The sequence below is a fragment of the Pollachius pollachius genome (assembly GCF_949987615.1).
Source record: "Pollachius pollachius genome assembly, chromosome: 17".
NCBI lineage: Eukaryota > Metazoa > Chordata > Actinopteri > Gadiformes > Gadidae > Pollachius > Pollachius pollachius.
In genome coordinates, this window is record NC_136950.1 from 17,540,904 (window position 1) to 17,564,356 (window position 23,453).

The 23,453-nt window shown below is 46.2% G+C and overlaps 1 protein-coding gene across 1 annotated transcript in view; it reads right to left on the minus strand.

The window, feature by feature from the left end:
* Window positions 1–2,964: 2,964 nt before the first annotated feature.
* LOC307088693 (receptor-type tyrosine-protein phosphatase N2-like) overlaps window positions 2,965–23,453 on the minus strand; it is a gene marked incomplete at both ends in the record, with an annotated part of 65,382 nt that continues 44,893 nt past the window's right edge. Inside the window, 11 exons of the mRNA XM_079754645.1 lie at window positions 2,965–3,036; window positions 4,013–4,086; window positions 4,696–4,760; window positions 4,947–5,000; window positions 6,007–6,173; window positions 6,718–6,837; window positions 9,299–9,376; window positions 11,680–11,753; window positions 12,868–13,015; window positions 17,266–17,460; window positions 18,497–18,715. Of these exons, the coding sequence (XP_079610771.1) occupies window positions 2,965–3,036; window positions 4,013–4,086; window positions 4,696–4,760; window positions 4,947–5,000; window positions 6,007–6,173; window positions 6,718–6,837; window positions 9,299–9,376; window positions 11,680–11,753; window positions 12,868–13,015; window positions 17,266–17,460; window positions 18,497–18,715 (1,266 nt within the window). The remainder of the gene's footprint in view (window positions 3,037–4,012; window positions 4,087–4,695; window positions 4,761–4,946; window positions 5,001–6,006; window positions 6,174–6,717; window positions 6,838–9,298; window positions 9,377–11,679; window positions 11,754–12,867; window positions 13,016–17,265; window positions 17,461–18,496; window positions 18,716–23,453) is intronic.

Below are 23,453 nucleotides of genomic sequence, written 5' to 3' on the forward strand. Positions count from 1 at the left end.
ATTATTGCCAGTAGAACAGTGGGGAGGAAAACATAAGATGGATTCAGTAGATGACTGAACACGAGAAGCAATAGGCTACAACTATTCCTATATAGGCCTATATGCAACGCAGCAACTATGAGTGGCTCATGTCTAAAACGATCAGTGTAAAAATCAAACCCTATATAAAACCTAGAGAGACAGTATCCGTTTTTCCTTCTTTTTTTTTACAAATCAGTCCCTTTTTTGGTGTTTTTTTTTAACTTTTTAAATGCCCTTAAGATCAACGGAGCTTCGGGGCATTTACAAAGTAAAAAAATAAAATAAAACTAGTCAGCAGTAGGATTAGCTATAGTATGAGGATATTATTCATTTTACAAACAGAAAAAATCATTCATCTTTTACGCTACTTCTGTCCACTGTTTGTAGAAACCGCACAGGATTTTACCACACAAGTCTGGGCCCTATAGAAAAGCAGTCTCTGTGGGCCCTCTGCCTCTCTTGATCCATGGATCTCACGCATCTTCAAATAAATCTCATTTTGTCTCGCCCATTGGCTGACGCGAATGGGTCCTGAAGATCATTTAGGAGTTGTTTACCTCCATATCTCCCTTTTGATTATGCCTGTTTTTCTGCATCTTAACTAACAACAGTCAACTATGTTCGGAATAGTCATGTACAAAAATATAAAAACACTTTACATTGTATTAAAAAACAATTTGAATACTATGAAGTGCATGAAACGTGAATGCGATACAACACGATGCGCAGCAGCGCTCTCTGGATGTTGGCAGAGGGTACTGCGGCACTGAGGCACGAGGAGAGGTTGAAAGTGAACAGCAGGCCTCGGAAGAGCCGATCACACTAAACACCGTTTTTTGCAGACAGGCTAGTAAAAGTCCAGTAAAACAGACGTAACCAAAAAGGCACCCAAAGATATTTAAGGCAAACAATTTCCAAATTATCTTCAGCATGTGAAGTCAGCCAATGAGCGTGAGATTTTTTATTTTTTTTAAAGGCCGCCTACATTTGTGTCTGAAGAAGAGTGATAATTAAACCATTATCAGCGGTCTGGTTCTGACCGAACCACCTGTTGCGCAGCGCTCGCTCTAATGAAAGGTTTCCCTCATCGGCTGAATGGCTCTCCTCTCCCGCCACGAGACCAGAGGTTCTGAGTCCACCGTCCCGGAGCGACCGGACCCGGAGGAGGACCTGCTGGTCCCGGAGGAGTACTCGCTGGACCCGGAGGAGTACCTGCTGGCCCCGGAGGAGGACCTGCTGGACCCGGCGGAGGACCTTCTGGACCCGGCGGAGGACCTGCTGGCTGCTGGACCGCACCGCCGCCGACCGAGAAGCATGGACCAGCCGCCTTCAGGTACGAATCTGCATCTCCTCAATGAATAAGGATTTAACCCTTTCTGACAAGCGTGACAAAGTGTCTCATCCCAGTCTTCCCTCCACAGTGAAAGCGGATCCGACCGGAGCGGATCCACGCGTGGACGTCTGCTTACATACACACACACTTCTACGGTGGCTTCGCAAGAAAAATAAATGCGGTCTTGTGTAAACTGACCTCCATGAAATGATGAACACAGAACAAAGACAGTAAAAGCCATTTAGCCTCTAGCGATATAAACCGGGGTCCCCACACACAAACGCCCCATGCTTAATAATCTTTTCCAAACGATTATTCATTTAGTGCCAGTGAAATAAGAGATAGCGCCAGCGTTACATTTTGTTTATAGGTTAAATATTGACATTGTTAAGATCCTCGAAGTCCGTTCTTGTGTAAACTCACCTCCATGTAATGATGAACCCTGTCAATAAAAGACCCGCTTCTGATTTGTGTTTTGCGTCGTCTATAAAGGTCAGGACCTCGCTGGCCTCAGGGCCGGCTCAGTGAAGTAACACGATCAAACGACAGCGACATGATTTCATCTGTAGTTTTATTTATTATCAATCTCCACACAAAATATATCGGGTTTTATTCGGGGAACAGAATATGTTATTTAAATATCACTATTCTTATAAGTCTATGTTATGTGTTTGGTCTAGAGAGATCGGTTGGAGACACGGTTCACATGATGACAAGAATTATGGACATAGGCCTACATGGTGGAACAACTATATTTAGATATATATTTATATCAAATAGTTGTACACATATATATATATATATATATATATATATATATATATATATATATATATATATATTCAGTTATAGATATGACATAGCTCTGTCGTTTGTATTTACATTGATGTTGACAGAATTGCTAACGTTATCATATTCTTATGAAGGAATAAATATTACAGCGTCACCAAATCTTAAACCAACCCACAGACACAGCTGACGGCCTCGGATTGGTTCAAGCTGCTGAATGACATCAACGGGCCCAAATGTGAACCAATCAGAAAGTTTCTCGTTCCCGTGGGCTGGGGTTTAAGTTGGGCTGCTTCATTATTTGCGTTATAACGCACACGCACACGCACACACACACACACCATATATATATATATATATATATATATATATATATATATATATATATATATATATAAGGAGTAATATAATATCAGTTTGTTGTTTTACATCCAAGAGAGAATAAAACAAGAAATAACAGCTAGTTCTATCAACATGTTTCAGATCCCATTCAGTCCACTTTAATTTTCATTAACAGCACTTTTACATATACTATATTTTATAACATTTCGATTTGCTCAGATTCATATATTTTTTTACATTTACAGCAAATCATGTAATCGTATGATACAATCATCATATTATACAGTATTGGATAAAGAGAGAGAGAGAGAGAGAGAGAGAGAATAACTTTGTTTCCCAGAAAACAAAAATGAAAAGATTAAATTAGGGATTCTAAAGGATTCCGATTTTAGAAGATGAATCGTTTAATTGCAATCAAACCGTAACTCTAATGGATGACTGGTTGTTTAACTGACTGGTTGGTTAACTGGTTTGTAGAATCACTGAGAGAGCGCTCTCAGAATAGCGTTGACCTCTTCAGCCACGGCGGTCAGAGCAAACTCAAACTGTTCCTGGAGAGAGAGAGAGAGAGAGAGAGAGAGAGAGAGAGAGAGAGAGAGAGATTAATAAATATTCATAGGACAGTCATTTATTGCCCCAATCAACTCAAATTGTGTGTGTCTGACTGTGTTAGTGTCTATGTTGGTATGTGTGTGTGTGTGTGTGTGTGTGTGGTGTGTGTGTGCGTGTGTGTTTGTGTGTATGTGAGGTCTGTGTCTTTACGTGTGTGTATGTGTGTGTGATGTCTTTGTGTGTTAGTGCGTGTATGTGTTTTTGTGTGTGTGTGCGTGCTTGTGTGTGTCTGTGTATGTGTGTTTGTGTATGTGTGTGTGTGTGCATGCGTGTGTCTGTGTTAGTGTATGTGCGTGTGTGTTCATGTGTGTGTACGTGCGTGTGTCTATGTCTGTGTTAGTGTGCGCGTGTGTGAGTCTGTGTTAGTGTGTGTGTCTGTGTTAGTGTATGTGCGTGTGTGTGTACGTACATGTGTCTGTGCCTGTGTTGGTGTGTGCGCGTGTGTGTGTGTGTGAGTCATGCCGGTGCCTTCAGGACGCCCGCGGGCTGGAGACCAACCTCTCAGAACAGAGAGGATGATGGGAGTTTCAGATCGATGGTGTATTTGTGGTACCGCCGGAGAGCAGAACCACAGCGCTCCAGAACCCTGCTTTACCTCCTCAGATCAGAACACTGGAGCTCCCACTCAGAGAAGGCCTGGGGAGGCTCCAGTGGGACTGCAGTACCGGTCCGCACCACCAGGGGGAGCTGGTGGACCGTGCTCTATACTGTGTGTGTGTGTGTGTGTGTGTGTGTGTGTGTGTGTGTGTGTGTGTGTGTGTGTGTGTGTGTGTGTGTGTGTGTGTGTGTGTGTGTGTGTGTGTGTGTGTGTATGTGTGTGTGTGTGTGTGTGTGTGTGTGTGTGTGTGTGTGTGTGTGTGTGTGTGTGTGTGTGTGTGTGTGTGTGTGTGTGTGTGCGCGTGTGTCTCTGTCTACCTTGGTCTGGACCATGGCAGGTCTCTGGTCTCGGAGATGTTCCAGCGTGGCTGCGATGTCGATCTCCTTGGCTCCTGTAACACAAAATACAGATTATCCCCCTGATCCACGTACACCTTTAATCTGGTTTCACACCACTATGTCTTAATCCGTCTTTACAATGCTATGGTTTAATCTGGTTTACCACCACTATGTATTCAACTGGTTTCACACCTCTGTAGTTGGATCTGGCTTCACACCACTATGGTTTAATCTGGTTTACCACCACTATGTATTAAACTGGTTTCACACCTCTATAGTTGGATCTGGCTTCACACCACTATGGTTTAATCTGGCTTCACACCAATATTTCTTAATCTTGTATCACCCCTCTCTCCTCTTCTCTCCTCTGTCCCCTCTCCTCTCCCCTCCCCTTTCCTCTCTCCTCTCCTCACCTCCCCTCTCCTCTCTCCCCTCCTCACCCCTCTCCTCCTCTCCCTTCTACCCTCTCCTCCTCTCCCCTCTCCCCTCCCCTCCACCTCCTCTCCTCTCTCCTAACCTCCCCTCTCCTCACCCCTCTCCTCCTCTCCCTTCTACCCTCTCCTCCTCTCCCCTCTACCTCCTCTCTCCCATCATTTCCTTCTTCTGCGTCTCCTGTGTGGGGGGAGGATACCCATGTTGCCAGGGAAACAGAGTGACCCTACCTTTAGCCATTCTGTTGAGGACCATGTCAATCAAAATGTAGGTGCCACTCCTCCCTGATCCATCACTGGAGAGAGAGAGAGAGAGAGAGAGAGAGAGAGAGAGAGAGAGAAGTAGCAGTGTTGACAGAGGTGTTGTTCATGCTGCTAAGACACTGCTGGTATCAATAAAAAAAGGGAGATCAATCAATCAGATCTGTGATGTTGTTAGTGGTGGGACCAATAGTGGATAACATGTTAACATCGTTTACTACCTGCAGTGAACGATGATAGGACAAGCCCGGCCACGATAGCACTTGTTCACCTTCCTGGAATACAAGACAAAAACACATTGTGGTTAGCTTGATGCAATGGTAAGCTGGATACTACGTCTAGCCTGATGCTATTGTTAGCCTGAAGCTATGGTAAGCCTGATGTTATGGTTAGCCAGATGTCATGGTTAGCCTGATGTTATGGTTAGCCTGATGCTATGTTTAGCCTATTTCTAATTTCGCCTGATGCTATGATAAGCTTGGTGCTATGGTAGTCACCTGTTAGCTTGATGCTAACATGAAAAACCTCAAACCTTCAAAACGACAACACAAACAGCTCCGCTCGATAAAAAAATAAAAGAGTGGCATTTAAAAAAAATTGAGAGACAGTGAGGGTGAGACAGAGAGAGAGTGAGCATGGGCGAGAGAGCGAGAGCCAGTGACTGAGCGAGGGGGCATGTTCAGTGCTGGCAGGGAAGATGCAGTCTCCAATGATCACTTTTGTGACTATGCAACTGGGCTCATATTACGAGCTGCAACATCACAAAAATGACACTGGCAACCGCCACACAGCAAGGGGTCCGTCGCACAACAGGGGGTCCGTCGCACAACAGGGGGTCCGCCACACAACAAGGGGTCCGTCGCACAACAGGGGGTCCGTCGCACAACAGGGGGTCCGTCGCACAACAGGGGGTCCGTCGCACAACAGGGGGTCTGCCCAGCAGGGGGGTCACCCAGCAGGGAATCGCCCAGCAAAGGGGGTCCGCCCAGCAAATAGGGGTCCGCCTATCGATGGGGGTTTCGCCCAGCGAAGGGGGGTCCGCGATGCGATGGAGGGCGAGGGGAGGCCGGTCTGAGGCCGGTCTGAGGGGCAAGTCCTGACTTAGAGGTGGGCGGAGCAGCAGAGAGACCAGGACCTGAGGAGAAGAATCGTGTTCTGGAGGATAACTGCTCCTCAAGAACGTTCAGAACCCTGAATACCGAGACGACTCCTTCCCCAGAACCGAGCGCACCAGACGTAGGACCCGCCGTCCGTAGGACCGCCAGCGCCGGGGCGCAGTACCTGCGGAAGTCCAGCAGGGTGCGGGCGGAGTCCGGTATGCCCCGGTCTGTCCAGGACAGGAAGTGGAACTGGGTGACGGTGCGCGTCTCGTTGGTCTGCAGGTTCTTCAGGTAGAAGCTCCGCACCAGGAAATCCTCACACCAGATGTGTTCCGACACCAGGTTTACCTGTGAAGCCCAGGAAACAAGATTAAAACCAGATTCACCTGCCGTGACACAAGACACCGGATTCACCCTGACACACAGGAAACTAGATTTAAACGAGATTTGCTTGTCTAAACACAAGACACTAGATTCAAACCAGATTGATTTCTGCAAACACACCCAATTAATCTGTAAACGCAAGAAACCTGATTTAAACCAGATTAATTTGTAAACGCAAGAAACCAGATTTAAACCAGATTAGTTTATAAACGCAAGAATCCAGATTAAAGTCAGATTAATTTGTAATCACCAAAAACCAGCTTCACCCATCCACACGAGAAACCAGATCCAAACTTCATTCACCTGTCCACTCAGGAATCCAGACGTTAACCAGATTCAGTTGTTGATACACAAGTAAACAGATTCAAACCTGATTCACTAAGACACCTGATTCAGACCAGATTCACCTGTCCACACACAAGAAAGGGAAACAGCTGCAGAGCTCTTGAGGTGTGGGACTAGTTCCCATGTAGGTATGCGGTGTGCGTCCCGTTGTGAGGGGGCGTACCTCGTAGATGTGGTAGACGTCGGCCCCCTCATCCGGCCAGTAGAGGTGGCACTGCTTGACCCCGTTCTCAGAGAGGGGCGTCAGCATCACCACCACCACACAGCCACTCTCCCACACCATCTACACACACACGTGTAAAGAGACACACACACACACACACACACACATGTGTACAGACACACACACACATAGATGAAGAGATGTGTTACAATGATGCCTCCACAGATACAAAGTGAACTTTATCGACACGCAGACACGGTCCAGAAACTGCATCGCTCTGCGTTGGACGTTGTCATGGTAATGGAGACACCCTCTGTCGCTCTCTAATGGAGAGAAGATCAGCAGGAAGAAACACTCTCTCTCCCTCTCTCTCTCTCTCTCTCTCTCTCTCGCTTCCATCTCTCTCTCTTTCTTTCTCTCACTCTCTCGCTTCCATATCTCTGTCTCTCTCTCTCTCTCTCTCTTCCATATCTCTCTCGCTCTCTCTCTTCCAAATCTCTGTCTCTCTCTCTCTCTCTCTCTCATCCATATCTCTGTCTCGCTCTCTCTCTCTCGTCCATGCCTCCATCCTCCCTTCTCCTCCCCCCTTCTCTCTCTCCACCTACCCCCCCATCTTATTCCAGTCTCACATTTGGACGGAATGGCAGCCATTAGGGAAACTAAACAGGAGCTCTTAGCATCGCTAGAAACTCAGAGGAGAACTACCTCAGAGAACCACCAGCAAGGTTATTATAACATGTGTTATCATGAGGATGTTTAATTAGATGGGTTTATATTATATCATGTAATCATGATGATGGTAAATTAGAAGGTTTATATTATAGCATGTGTAATCATGATGATGGTAAATTAGATGGCTTATAATATAACATGTTATATGGTAAATATTATAATATTTAATTAGAGTGTTCATATTATAATATATGTTATATGCAATGTTAAATATTATCATGATAATATTTAATTAGGTGGTTTATGTCATAACATGTTATATGGTAAACATCATGATATTTAATTATAGGGTTTATATTGTAGCACGTTATATGCAGCGTTAATTATCTTTATTTATAATTAATTTATCTTTAATTATATTTATGGTATTCCATTATATGGTTTATATTATAACATGTGTTATATCTTATTTTAAATGTTATAATGTCATATATGATGATAATGAACATGTTTTGATCATTCTATTTGTTGTATGATCACATGAGGAGTAACCTAATAAACAGTATTCTATGAACAAATGAGGAGTTACTGTTAATGAACACATGAGGAATACCTGATGAACAGTATTCTATGAACACATGAGGATTACCTGATAAACAGTATTCTATGAACAAATGAGGAGGACCTGATAAACAATATTATATGAACACATGAGGATGACCTGATAAACAATATGAGATAAACACATGAGGATGACCTCATAAGCAGTTTTCTATGAACACATGAGGATGACCTGATAAACAGTATGACATGAACACATGAGGATGACCTGATAAGCAGTATTCTATGAACACATGAGGATGACCTGATAAACAATATGACATGAACACATGAGGATGACCTGATAAACAATATGACATGAACACATGAGGATGACCTGATAAGCAGTATTCTATGAACACATGAGGATGACCTGATAAACAGTATGACATGAACACATGAGGATGACCTGATAAACAATATGACATGAACACATGAGGATGACCTGATAAACAATATGAGATGAACACATGAGGATGACCTGATAAGCAGTTTTCTATGAACACATGAGGATGACCTGATAAACAGTATGACATGAACACATGAGGATGACCTGATAAGCAGTATTCTATGAACACATGAGGATGACCTGATAAACAATATGAGATGAACACATGAGGATGACCTGATAAAAAGTCTGACATGAACACATGAGGATGACCTGATAAGCAGTATTCTATGAACACATGAGGATGACCTGATAAACAGTATGACATGAACACATGAGGATGACCTGATAAACAATATGACATGAACACATGAGGATGACCTGATAAACAATATTCTATGAACACATGAGGATGACCTGATAAACAATATGAGATGAACACATGAGGATGACCTGATAAGCAGTTTTCTATGAACACATGAGGATGACCTGATAAACAGTATGACATGAACACATGAGGATGACCTGATAAGCAGTATTCTATGAACACATGAGGATGACCTGATAAACAATATGAGATGAACACATGAGGATGACCTGATAAAAAGTCTGACATGAACACATGAGGATGACCTGATAAGCAGTATTCTATGAACACATGAGGATGACCTGATAAACAATATGAGATGAACACATGAGGATGACCTGATAAAAAGTCTGACATGAACACATGAGGATGACCTGATAAGCAGTATTCTATGAACACATGAGGATGACCTGATAAACAGTATGACATGAACACATGAGGATGACCTGATAAACAATATGACATGAACACATGAGGATGACCTGATAAACAATATTCTATGAACACATGAGGATGACCTGATAAGCAGTATTCTATGAACACATGAGGATTACCTGCCAGAAGTCGGCCACGGTGGAGGGCAGCGGCCCCTGGGAGGAGATGTAGGTGGGGTTCCTGGGGTCGTGATCCATCTGGTGGAGAGGGACAGTTTAGTACCATCACACACACACACTCAGAGACACACATACACACACACAGAGACACACATACACACACACACACTTAGAGAGACACACATACACACACACAGAGACACACATACACACACACACACACTTAGAGAGACACACACATACACACACACACACACACACTCAGAGAGACACACATACACACACACACACTCAGAGAGACACACATACACACACACAGAGACACACATAGACACACACACACACTTAGAGAGACACACATACACACACACACACACACTCAGAGAGACACACATACACACACACAGACACACACACACACACACACACACACATACACTTAGAGACACACATACACACACACACACACACACTCAGAGAGACACACATACACACACACACACATACACACACACACACACACAGAGACACACACGCACACACATACAAACACTGAGAGACACACACACACACACACCCACACACACACACACACACACACAGATACATACATTCACAAACGTTGTATTCATGTTTTATTCCTTTTTCCTAATTATGCATCCTTCCAGCAATTCCAGGAAAACATTACTTTATGATAATGAATAAAACATCATTCCAACAATTTAGATGAAGAATAATGAAAAGAAGCTAACGCCAACATGATTCAGAGTGTGTTGCATTAGCAGCTAACCCCAATCCTCCATGTTTCAGAGTGTGTCGGTGTTGCGGCTCTAGGAGGAGTGTTAGCGTTAGAAGCTAACAGTAGTGTTGCAGCTCCCTCCGTAGCATTGCGTCATGTTGTGTGACCACCAGCTCGAGAGCTCTATGACGTCGGCTGTCCGTCTCCACCGCCTCCGAAGACAGCGGCCGGCAGCCCCGAGCACAAGGTCTTCAGGAGAACGCCTCAGAGGAGAGCCTCGCGTCCTACGGAGCCCACATCCACACTCCTAAGTGTGCTAGCTCCCGTCAAACACAGTGAGTCGACCTCTGGTTTGAGTCGCGCTACAAATGTGTGGAGGGTCTGAGGCCATGTGCACCTCAGGGTTTGCTGATGTCGGGGTGTTGTGAGTGTGCTTAGGGGGGTGTTGGCCCCGGCCCCGCACGGTTCCCTGGTTAACATGCGGCCCCAGCACTGGGGTTGTTCTGAACTGGAAAAGAAAGTAAATTGTGATCTCAAGGACGCGGTGGTGGTGGGCTGGCGGTCTGAATACTAACACGCCAACACCCGACATCAAACACGCTGCTGGAGGGGGGGGGGGGGGGCACGTGTGTGTGTGTGTGTGTGTGTGTGTGTGTGTGTGTGTGTGTGTGTGTGTGTGTGTGTGTGTGTGCATGGTTCGGTGCCTTTATGCATGTGGTTATGTGTGTATATTTCTATAACAGCAATAATTGTGCACGCATGTTTTTGTGCATTTAAGTGTGTGTGTTTGTGTGTGTGTGTGTTTTTGTCAATCAGTAATAATTGTATATGCCAGTGCGTGTCTGTATTGTGTGAATTTATTGAACAGTAATAATTGTGTATGCCAGTGTGTGTCTGTGTGTCTGTGTGGATTTATCAAACAGTAATAATTGTGAATGCCAGTGTGTGTGTGTGTGTGTGTGTGTGTGTGTGTGTGTGTGTGTGTGTGTGTGTGTGTGTGTGTGTGTGTGTGTGTGTGTGTGTGTGTGTGTGTGTGTGTGTGTATTTATCTAACAGTAATAATTTGTGTTTGCCGTGGTAAGGTGTATCTCTCTTGTGAATGCGTGTGTTTATGTGTGTGTATTTATCAACAGTAATAATTGTGAATACTGAGTCCTCTAATGTCTTTCTAGAACTCGTCTCTCTGACATAATGACAGAGCGTCTCCACTGAGGAATAAAGTGCATCTCTTTATCAAAGCCGCTCTGAGTGCTTTTACTGACGCGGGTAAACCGCGTCGAAATGAGCTGCGATTCCTGGAAAGCACAGAAACATTTTCCTTCTCTAGCAAATCGAGACATCGAAGAAACACACCAAAAACAATCAAATCATAACCTCTTTGTACAGTTAGAGGATCTGCGATAACCTCGGTTCCTGTTGGTTTTTAAATCTACTGTTTGGTTTATTTTGTGAATAAATAAACTTATCAAGCAGGAGGAAGAAAAGGGGAACGAAGAGGACGTTTGAGTGTGTTTTACAGGATGAGGCACGGCGTACAGCAGCCCAACATGCATGTTGGGCTGCTGGTTAGCGTAGCGCTGCTAGCGTAGCGTAGCATAGCGCTGCGCTCCCCGGCACGGCTAGCTTAACAAACAGCACTCACTATTGGACTGGCGTTGATGTAGTCGCTGTTGCCGTGGTTATTCTCCGGCTTCAAGGTTATCCTGGAGTGGTCGTCTGAAAGGAAGACACACACCGTGAGTCGCGCACACACACACATGCACATACATTCATGCACACACACACGCACGCATGCCTGACATTTAGCAGTTTGTCGGTTTGTCCGTCTGTAGTGATGATGGGAGGAATCGAACCTGCACTCCCCTAAATACAGACGAGATGAATTATAGGATAAATAATGAATCATTCATTAATATCTGATAACATGAGAGATAATGTAATAATTCATGATATAAAAAATATAATTAATCTATCCTAGTTTTGGAACATTTGACTGAAACCATGACCTTACTATATCACATCGTGACTTCAACTATATGGATTCACCTTATACAAGAACACTTTATATGTCTATATTTATAATCATATATAATCGTTAAATAATAAACATAATATTTATTTATTATTTTTAAAAGTATATTTATATTTTTAAAAACAAATTTTAAGGCCTTCATCAGCACAAACATTGTCTTCCCGATTAAAGGGTGAATAAAGAAATGATTGTATGATTGTGAAACGATTCAGATGCTAGAACGGGAGATCCGTGATTTATATAAAGATCCAAAATAAAACATACAGTTTCCTACGGCGTGCCGATTGTGCCCATGACTGCGTGTGTGTGAGTGTATAGGTGCGCACGTTTGTGTTTGTGCATTTACGTGAGCATGCATGTGTGTGCGCACATTCATGCACACACACGTACGCACATTCATACACACCCTTTTGCGTGCACGCACGCAAAAGGGTGTGTATGTATGTGCGTACGTGTGTGTGCATGAATGTGCGCACGGCCTGTATGTGCATGCGTATGGTTGCGTCTGGGAACGTGTTTGAGCGTATGCGTATGTATGTGCGTGCGTACATACGCCCGTGTGTGTGTGTGTGTGTTTGTGTGTGCATGCAAGTCCGTCCGTCTGTGTGTGTGTGTGTGTGTGTGTGTGTGTGTGTGTGTGTGTGTGTGTGTGTGTGTGTGTGTGTGTGTGTGTGTGTGTGTGTGTGTGTGTGTGTGTGTGTGTGTGTGTGTGTGTGTGCATGTATTTGTGTACCCACGCTCGATGCGGCCGCACGCATGCGTGTATATGCCTGTACGCCTGCGTGTGTGGGTACCTACAGGCCAGCGGGGCGTGGCCGCGGTTGCGCTTGGCGTGGTGGGGGTGGTGCGCGGTGGTGCTGGCAACGGGCTCGGCCTGGTAGGCCTGCAGGGCCTCCCACTCCCCCTCCAGACGGTGCTTGTTCCTCAAGTGGTCCTCCATGTAGGCCTGGGGACCCAACAAAGGACGGCCAATCAGACGCCGGCGTTTAACGAGCCGCCGGCAGAGAAAGAGGCCTGAGATGGGAGGCTGAGAAGCGGGGCGGTGTTATTATGGGATGTCTTTCAGACACGGCCAGGTTTTGTCTGGCCGGTACCGCCGGGTTAACTGTTTGTGTGGAGCGAGATCAAATTAAAACCCCAACTCTGAACCCCCTGAGAGAGAGAGAGAGAGAGAGAGAGAGAGAGAGAGAGAGAGAGAGAGAGAGAGAGAGAGAGAGAGAGAGAGAGAGAGAGAGAGAGAGAGAGAGAGAGAGAGAGAGAGAGAGAGAGAGAGAGAGTGTGTGTGTTGGTGGTGGTGGGGGATATAGAGGTGTTGTTAGGGGGGGCGGAGGTGGTGGGTGGTGGAATTGGATCGTGGATGGAGGTGGTGGTGGAGGTTAGGGTTGATGTAGCGATGGTTGGAGGTTAGGTTGGAGGTATTGGGCGTATGGGGCAGCAGTGGAGGTCAGGGTGGAGGAGCAGTAGAGGTGGTGTAGACAGACATCAGGGTGGAGGTAGTGGTGGAGGTACTGGTGGAGGAGATAGTAGTGGAGGTTATGGCGGAGGTAGTGGTGGAGGTTAGGGTGGAGGTAGTGGTGGAGGTAGTGGTGGAGGTGGTGGAGGGAGTGGTGGAGGTGGTGGAGGAGGTAGTGGTGGAGGTTAGGGCGGAGGTAGTGGTGGAGGTTAGGGTGGAGGTAGGGGGAGGTGGAGGCGCAGTGAAGTGTTCTGCAGTCCTCAGACAGAAGGAACGGAGGGTTGGTGAATGGAGGGATTAACTCTGCCAATCACAGAGCTGGGCTGGGAGTCCTAGTTGTCATGGGAACAGTGTGTGGAGGGTCTTAAGGAGGAGAGGGGGGGTGGGGGGGAGACAGGTAATGCTGGTCCTCCATGCCAGCGGAAAATTACCAACAACACCCGCCGCAATGCATCATGGGAGACACCAGACAAACCACGAAGAAAAGAGGCAGACGAAGAAAAGGCTGAAGTAGATTAGTGTGGATTAGGACTATTAATACTATTAATACTCTTAATACTATTAATACTGTTCCCTTTTTATTATTAATACTATTAATACTGTTCCCTTTTTATTATTTATGCTATTAATAATATTAATACTATTAATACTGTTCACTTTTTATTATTAATACTATGAATACTATAAATACTGTTTAATATTAAACTATTAGTACTAGAACTGTATGTCTATGTAACCCTGACCCTACAGATATTTATATATGTATTAAATAAGGAGTAGTGACTGAAGGTATTGATTACATTCATGTGAATAGCGATTAATGTAGTAGCCATCAGGTCGCCACGGCAGCAGCATTGTGTGTGGGTGTGTGTGTGTGTGCGTGCGTGCGTGCGTGCATGATGCTGGATGTCCTGTACAGAGCTGTCCTTGGTTCTGAGGTAGGTTTGGTCAGTACTGAGAGGGTTCTAACAGAGACTGGTCAGTACTGGAGAGACTGTCAGTACTGGAGAGACTGTCAGTACTGGAGAGACTTGTCAGTACTGGAGAGACTGTCAGTACTGGAGAGACTGGTCAGTACTGGAGAGACTTGTCAGTACTGGAGAGACTGTCAGTACTGGAGAGTGTTCTAACAGACAGACTTGTCAGTATTGGAGAGACTGTCAGTACTGGAGAGACTGTCAGTACTGGAAAGACTGTCAGTACTGGAGAGTGTTCTAACAGACAGAGACTGGTCAGTACTGGAGAGACTTGTCAGTACTGGAGAGACTGTCAGTACTGGAGAGACTGTCAGTTCTGGAGAGTGTTCTAACAGACAGAGACTGGTCAGTACTGGAGAAACTTGTCAGTACTGGAGAGACTGTCAGTACTGGAGAGACTGTCAGTACTGGAGAGTGTTCTAACAGACAGAGACTGGTCAGTACTGGAGAGACTTGTCAGTACTGGAGAGACTGTCAGTACTGGAGAGTGTTCTAACAGACAGAGACTGGTCAGTACTGGAGTGTTGTAGCAGACAGAGTTGCTGAAACAGCTGAAGGAGGAGACAGATTTAAATAGAGACGCTGGCTGGTCTCAGCCAACTGGCCCTGAGGAGGATTACATAAGCAGCAGAGAGCAGGAGAGCGCTGCTACAGGCTGAGAGCGAGGACCTAGTATACGCTAGAGTACATCGCTAGTATAGTAAAGGTAGTAAGGTTACACTTGTGCTAATGGAGAGACAGGATGTACACAGAGAAGAGAGGAGAGGGGAAAGAAGAGGAGGAGAGGAGAGGAGAGATGGAGAAAAGAGGAGAGGAGAGATGGAGGAGAGGAGAGGAGACAGAAGAGGGTGGAGAGGATGAAAGATGGAGAAAGGACGAGAGGAGGAGAGAGGAGAGGACAGAGGAGAGGAGAAAAGACAAGAGAGGAGAGGGGAGGAGAGAAGGGGAGGAAGAGGACAGAGGAGAGGAGATGAGAGCAGGGGATGGGGGAGGAGAGGAGATGGGTGCTAACAACCTCCCACATGGTTTCTGGGACGCAGGTTGACAGAGCCTGACCGCTCTCCTGTCTTCTAGCATTTATCCTCCTAACGTCCACACTGTGAACCGGGTTTTATTTATACAGGGGGTTATATTTATAAAAGATGTAAGTGTGCGGGTCGGTGTATTTTATGTTCAGAGTGCAGCTCCACAAACAGAACCAACCCCACATCTCAGCTGCGGTGGAACACATTATTCAGATTCCGCTCATGGTAACAGGCTGGCTGCCGTGCACGGTGTGTGTGTGTGTGTGTGTGTGTGTGTGTGTGTGTGTGTGTGTGTGTGTGTGTGTGTGTGTGTATGATGAATGCTGTCTCCAGTATTCGAGGTGCTGCTGGCTATATATCCATCTCTTTTATCAAGCTTGTCTCAACACAAGCAGTCTGGCAAAATTAAAACCATCCATTCTGTGTGTGAGTGTGAGTGTGTGTGTGTGTGTGTGTGTGTGTGTGTGTGCGTGCTTGAGTATGTTTTTGTGTGAGTATGTAAGCTGACTGACTGACTGTGATTAAATCATAAATAAATAAATAAATTTCAGTTGCTAATCGTCAAGTGAAAATGGATTCTCTCACTGCACAACGAGGGAGGGAGGGTGAGAGAGAAAGAGAAAGGGAGAGCGGATGACAGAGAGGGAGAGAGAGAGAGAGAGAGAGCGGGTGAGAGCTCAGACTTCAAAGGTCAGATAAAATAATAAAATAAATACATTTTGAAGTAAAGGAAGAAGAGAGAGAGACGGACAAAGCAGGTGAAGGAGGAGAAAGAAAGAGAGAGAGAGAGAGGAGCAGAGCCGAACCACCAAGATAACCACGGCCCCCACCTCTCCTCTGAGTGGATGGAAGTTCCAGGCTAGGGATGCAAGGTATAAGGCGAAGTTCTGTTCCAATACAGGATCCAAATCACAGCAAGTGGTCGAGTAGTCTTATTGTGTTGGGGGGGGGGGGGGGGGGTGTCCTCATCTTACACAGTCGGGTACACTCTGACCGGAGTTCTTGTCACACAGTTTTCTACCTGCTCTTCACCGTTGTAGAGTGAGGATGTGGTTCTGTACAGCGACGGTTCTGTCATTTCCATCGGGGACGTTTTGAAACCTGACACGTCTCCGGCGTAATCGTGTTTCAGTTCGGCTGTTGTTCGGGGCTGGGTACTTTGTAACGTGCCTCGTGCGGAGGAGCATTGAATCAACGATGGCATAACCAGGGAATCAGACCGGGGAGCCAGCGTTCAGCTCCTCACGGCACATCGTGAACATCCGTCGACCATCTGATATCTTTCTTCCTTGCGAAGATGACGTTCAAAACTGCATAAGTTGCTGTCGGGGTGTGATTGCTTTAATACACCGCTACGGCAGCGCTGTGCTGCTCACCGCTTGACTCTCAGTTTGATGTGCTCCTGGCGCGGATAATTATCGTTAAATAGTGGATCCTACAGGCTCCGCCCACCGGGGAGCCGGCGAGCGTTGGCAGACCCGTTTCCTCCCGCCTCCCGACAACAACAACAACAACAACGCTTGACTGTGCACCAGCGACGGCGTCTGGCGATCAAACGATGCATCCCGTTTCATTTCGCCCAAACACACATCGTTATAACATTCAAAGGATCTGTAAGGCGTCCAAAACAAACGTCGAAAAACGATTTCCGATCGCAACGGGTTTTTCACGATCGGCTTCTGATTGGCTCGACGAGTTCCCGTCTCCTCCTCCAGACGGGCGGGGAGGGGGCGGGGCTTACCAGTATCATGTGGCCCGTGGAGATGTCCATGTTGGAGGGCACGGGCTCCTCGCACCAGGAGGAGGTGCTGCTGCGTGCCGAGGGGCTGGCCGCCGGCCCGTCGCTGAACTGCGACGACACGCTGTTGAGGCGCGAGTGACGCAGGGTCTCCGGCCGCTCGGCCGCACGCACCGACATACGCTGCCTGCACAGCTCCTACGGGGACAGGAAGTGATGTCATGACAGGGCTCCCACGGGGACGGGAAGCGACGTCATACAGGGCTACCACGGGGACGGGGAGTGATGTCATACAGGGCTCTGACGGGTACGGGAAGTGATGTCATTATAGGGCACCTACGGGGCCAGGAAGTGACGTCATAGAGGGCTCCCACGGGGACGGGAAGTGATGTCATACAGGGCTCTGACGGGGACAGGAAGTGATGTCATACAGGGCTCCTACGGGGACAGGAAGTTATGTCACGACAGGGCTCCTACTGGGACAGGAAGTGATGTCATACAGGGCTCCTACATGGACAGGAAGTAATTTCATGACAGGGCTCCTACAGGGACAGGAAGTGATGTCATACAGGGCTCCTATGGGACAGGAAGTGATGTCATACAGGGCTCCTACGGGGACAGGAAGTGATGTCATACAGGGCTGGCACGGGGACGGGAAGTGAAGTCATACAGTGCTCCTACGGGGACAGGAAGTGATGTCATGAAAGGGCTCCTACAGGGACAGGAAGTGATTTCATGACACGCTCCTACAGAAAGAAGAAGTGATGTCATGTCCTTAACCACACAAAACCCTGACCTTAAGATAAGATCTCCAACCTCAAACAAACTAGCTAACCTGATCTATAACTAGTTACAGCCTATGCTAGTTAGCATTAGCCCAGGAGGGGCTTATGCTAGTTAGCATTAGCCCAGGGGGGGACCCAGGTCGACACAGACAGCGACCCCAGCAGAACGCTCCAGTTGCTGGTTGAGTTAAACTCGCTTTGGGATGTTAAACGACGCAGTCTGTGACAGCTTTACTGCACCATTCAGGTGTGACGACAGTACGAGCCCCCATCCCCCTCCCGCAGGACCCCCGCCCTGGAGGAACGACCCCCCGCTGAGCCCAGACACACTCACACAGCGGCCGTCTGTCCGGGCGTTCTGATCCGCCGACCGCTGATTGGCTGGCTGCTGATTGGCCGGCTCCTAACGGGCCTGCTCCTGATTGGCCGCCTGCGGGGCGGGGCCTCACCTGATAGGTGGCGGTGGCATCGGAGGAGGTGTCGGTGCCCAGGCTGGCCAGCTTCTCCTTCCTGCGGAGCAGCTGCGAGCGCTGGCGCACGCAGAACGCCGCCCCAGAGGCGGCGAGGAGGAGCACGACGAAGAGGAGCAGCAGCAGGGAGAGGAGCAGGAACTGAGAGGACTCCACCCGCGTCTCCTTCACCACGGGGAGCTGGGAGAGGACGCCTCGCTACAGAGAGAGAGAGAGAGAGAGAGAGAGAGAGAGAGAGAGAGAGAGAGAGAGAGAGAGAGAGAGAGAGAGAGAGAGAGAGAGAGAGAGAGAGAGAGAGAGAGAGAGAGAGAGAGAGAGGGACACACACATGCATACAGATACACACGCAGATACACACACACACACACACAAACATACATACATACAGATACAGATACACACACACACACACACACACACACACACACACACACACACACACACAGACAGACACATTCAATTGGTTAGCAAAGAAGTAGCAGGTATGAATGGGTCGGAATAACACATGAATAATAATCCTACTAATCCTATACGTATTTTAAATAAATAAACACACAAACACACACACACACACACACACAGAGACAAGCATTGAGTGAAAGTGAAGTGTTAAGTCACGTTTATAGCACTGCCCCCTTGCCGCCCCTCGTCATGTAAGCCCCGCCCCCCTCATTAGCCAGCACTAATGAGCGGCTTTACAACCCCCATTCACCCCCGGCCAGCCCCTTAACAACCATGACCAGCACCGCCTGGCACTGAGGCCCAGGAACTCCACACTGAGGCCAAGGACCTCCGCACTGAGGCCCAAGACCTCTGCACTGAGGCCCAAGACCTCCGCACTGAGGCCTACTACCTCCGCACTGAGGCCCAGGAACTCCGCACTGAGGCCTACTACCTCCGCACTGAGGCCCAGGAACTCCACACTGAGGCCAAGGACCTCCGCACTGAGGCCTACTACCTCCGCACTGAGGCCCAAGACCTCCGCACTGAGGCCTACTACCTCCGCACTGAGGCCCAGGAACGCCACACTGAGGCCAAGGACCTCCGCACTGAGGCTTACTACCTCCGCACTGAGGCCCAAGACCTCCACACTGAGACCCAGGAACTCCGCACTGAGACCCACAACCTCCACATTGGGGCCCAAGACCTCCGCATAGAGGCCTACTACCTCCACATTGAGGCCCAAGATCTCCGCACAGAGGCACACTACCTACACACTGCGGCCAAAGACCTCTGCACTGAGGCCCAAGACCTATGCACTGAGGCCCAAGACCTCCACACTGAGGCACAAGACCTACGCACTGAGGCCCACGACCTCCACACTGAGGCCCACGACCTCCACACTGAGGCCCAAGACCTACGCACTGAGGCCCAAGACCTTCACACTGAGGCCCAGGTCCTCCACAGTGAGGCCCACTACCTCCGCACTGAGGCCCACTTCCTCTGCACTTCTCCGCACTGAGGCCCAGAACCTCCGCACTGAGGCCCAGCACCTCCACACTGAGGCCAAAGGACCTCCATACTGAGGCCAACAACCTCCGCACGGAGGCCCACTACCTCCACACTGAGGCCCAGGACCTCCACACTGAGGCCAAGGACCTCCGCACTGAGGCCCAGGACCTCCACACTGAGGCCAACAACCTCCGCACTGAGGCCAAGGACCTCCACACTGAGGCCCACTACCTCCGCACTGAGGCCCACTACCTCCGCACTGAGGCCCACTACCTCCGCACTGAGGCCGAGACCTCCGAACTGAGGCCCAAGACCTCCGCACTGAGGCCCACGACCTCCATACTGAGGCCAACGACCTCCGCCACGAGGCCCAACTCCACCAAGAGACCCAACTCCACCACGAGGCCCATCACCTTTACCATGAAATTAAACATTATGCTCTAAATCGGTTCTACAGACATTATGATTGGAAAATACGCTTATTACACTTTGCCATCGCCTGGGTCCTACGTTCTGACTCCGTGTTCTGAGCCCTGACAGATGAATCCAATATAATCTTATCTTGAAGACAGCTAGTGCTAACAGATCGCCTCGGGCGCGAGCTAGCAGAAGGTTAGCCGCATCTCGTTATAATCCAAACAAGATGAGGGTTTTACACGGAGAGGGGGGGGGGGGGGGGGGGGCGTTTGATATGAGCCCAGGTGGCCCGGCCGTCGTCCAATCAAAACACACCACAATAAACACACTATAGTTTATGGTATGTATTCTAGGATTTTGATATGCACATAAATAATATATAGTCAGTATTCGGTTTTATACATAACTCATTTATACTAAGATTCTGTTATGTACATAACTAATAAATACTAGGATTTAGATTTTATACATCACTAATATATACTCTGTATTCTGTTACATACATACTAGGATTCTGTTTTATGAATAACTAATATATACTCAGTATTCTGGTATATGCACTCGGATTATGTTATGTTCAAACGATGACCCACTGAATACTAACTGATATAAAAATAAAAAATAGCACTAAATCTTATGCATACATTCCTCCTTCTCCCCCACTAGATCATTAAATCATACAGGACGCTAAATTGATATATATAGTTATATAGTTATATAGTAATGTCATAAAGCTGTTACGGAGGCACAAACCAAATAGTAACATAGTATACACACATATATGTATTTATATATATATATATACATATAAAAATAGGAGTAGTATATATATATAACTATATACATATATATACCTATATATATGTTTATATAAATATAAAATCTATATATAAACATAAGGGTAGGTGTGTATCTGTATGTCTATTATATAAACGCTACCTAGTGGGCCTGGGATCTGTTCCGGGGAGGGTGCTGCTGCAGTCCAGCAGACATTGTCTCAGTGGACCGGTCGCTCACAGACCACACAGAACTGCTCTCGCGCTTCTCGTTCTCTCCCCCACAATACCCCCGAGAATCCACCTCGTTTACTCTAATCTAATCGGAGATAATTCAGCAGGAGAATACATTGGGTTAAAATAAAAATAACGGGTTATGGTCGGACTAGTGTGTATGAAGTAGAAGGAATAAAACATGATAGCAGTTATAATAATGGGATAATAATAGTAATAATACGTGTATTTCAAATTAGACAAAAAAATAAAAAGATGAGATGACGTGAAAGCCTTATATCTTAACGTTATGTTTTGCAACGAAATAATACGTTTTTATACTCTTTGGAATTTATATATTTGTAATATTTGGATGAGCAAATTTCCTTATAAAACCACACTTAACAAAACATTTACAGCAAGTACAATTCCTGTGACATTTAAAGGACATAGTAATATTGTAAGTGATTTATAATTGATAACTATTTTAGACATGATCAAATATCTTATTTGATCATTTGATTAAAAAAGGAATATGATTTCACCTTCTTTTTTTTCACATTTCAATATATGATTGAGGTCCCCACATCATTTTTAATTGTTATGTTATATTTAATAATTTCCTTACTTATACTGGCACATGACCATAAGCCAAATTTTATATTAATGGTTTGGATATACATTTGAACAATTGTGATTGGAGAAATAGTTTAGTGATGTTGATATGGTTAAGGTTAAGAACCTTATTATGCAATCAGAGAGAGGTTGGAGAAGACCTACGATGTAACACAGCCGGTTGGGGTTTAAAACCCTATGACTTGATCGGGTTTAGGGCTTGGATCCAGTGATGTCAAAGCTAGGGTTTTGAGCCTATGATGTTATGCGGAGGGTGAGGATTTGGACCCTATCATGTTACTAAACTTAGGGTCAGGACCAATGATATAAAACATTTATGCTTTAGACCCTATAATGTAATTAAGGTTAGGGTTAAGAACCTCTGATGAAATAAGGGTTAGGGTTTAGACCCTCATCTTTTGGGTCTACACTTCACGTCCTTTGCTTGTGGGTTAGGATTAAGCCCTATGATGTCACTACAGTTAGGGTTTAGACCCTATGATGTTAATAAAGTTAAAGTTTGGACCCTATACTAACGGATAGTGTTTAGACCCTATGATGTCATCAAAGTAAGGGTTTAGACCCTATGATGTCATTAATGTTAGGGTTTAGACCCTATGATGTTATTGAAGTTAGAATTTAGACCCCTAGGATGTCATTGAAGTCAGGGTTCAGACCCTATGATGTCATTAATGTTAACGTTTGACACTATGATGTCATTAAAGTAATGGTTTAGACCCTACAATGTCATTAATGTTAGGGTTTGACACTCTGATGTCATTAAAGTACGAGGTTTAGACCCTACGATGGCATTAATGTTAGGGTTTGACACTATGATGTCATTAAAGCAGGGGTTTAGACCCTATGATGGCATTAATGTTAAGGTTTGACACTATGATGTCATTAAAGCAGGGCTTTAGACCCTATGATGGCATTAATGTTAAGGTTTAAGACTATGATGTCATTAAAGTAGGGGTTAGACCCTATGATGGCATTAATGTTAAGGTTTGACACTATGATGTCATTAAAGTAGGGGTTAGACCCTATGATGGCATTAATGTTAAGGTTTGACACTATGATGTCATTAAAGCAGGCTTTAGACACTATGATGGCATTAATGTTAAGGTTTGACACTATGATGTCATTAAAGTAGGGGTTAGACCCTGTGATGGCATTAATGTTAAGGTTTGACACTATGATGTCATTAAAGTAGGGGTTAGACCCTGTGATGGCATTAATGTTAAGGTTTGACACTATGATGTCATTAAAGTAGGGGTTAGACCCTATGATGGCATTAATGTTAAGGTTTGACACTATGATGTCATTAAAGCAGGGCTTTTAGACCCTATGATGGCATTAATGTTAAGGTTTGACACTATGATGTCATTAAAGTAGGGGTTAGACCCTATGATGGCATTAATGTTAAGGTTTGACACTATGATGTCATTAAAGTAGGGGGTTAG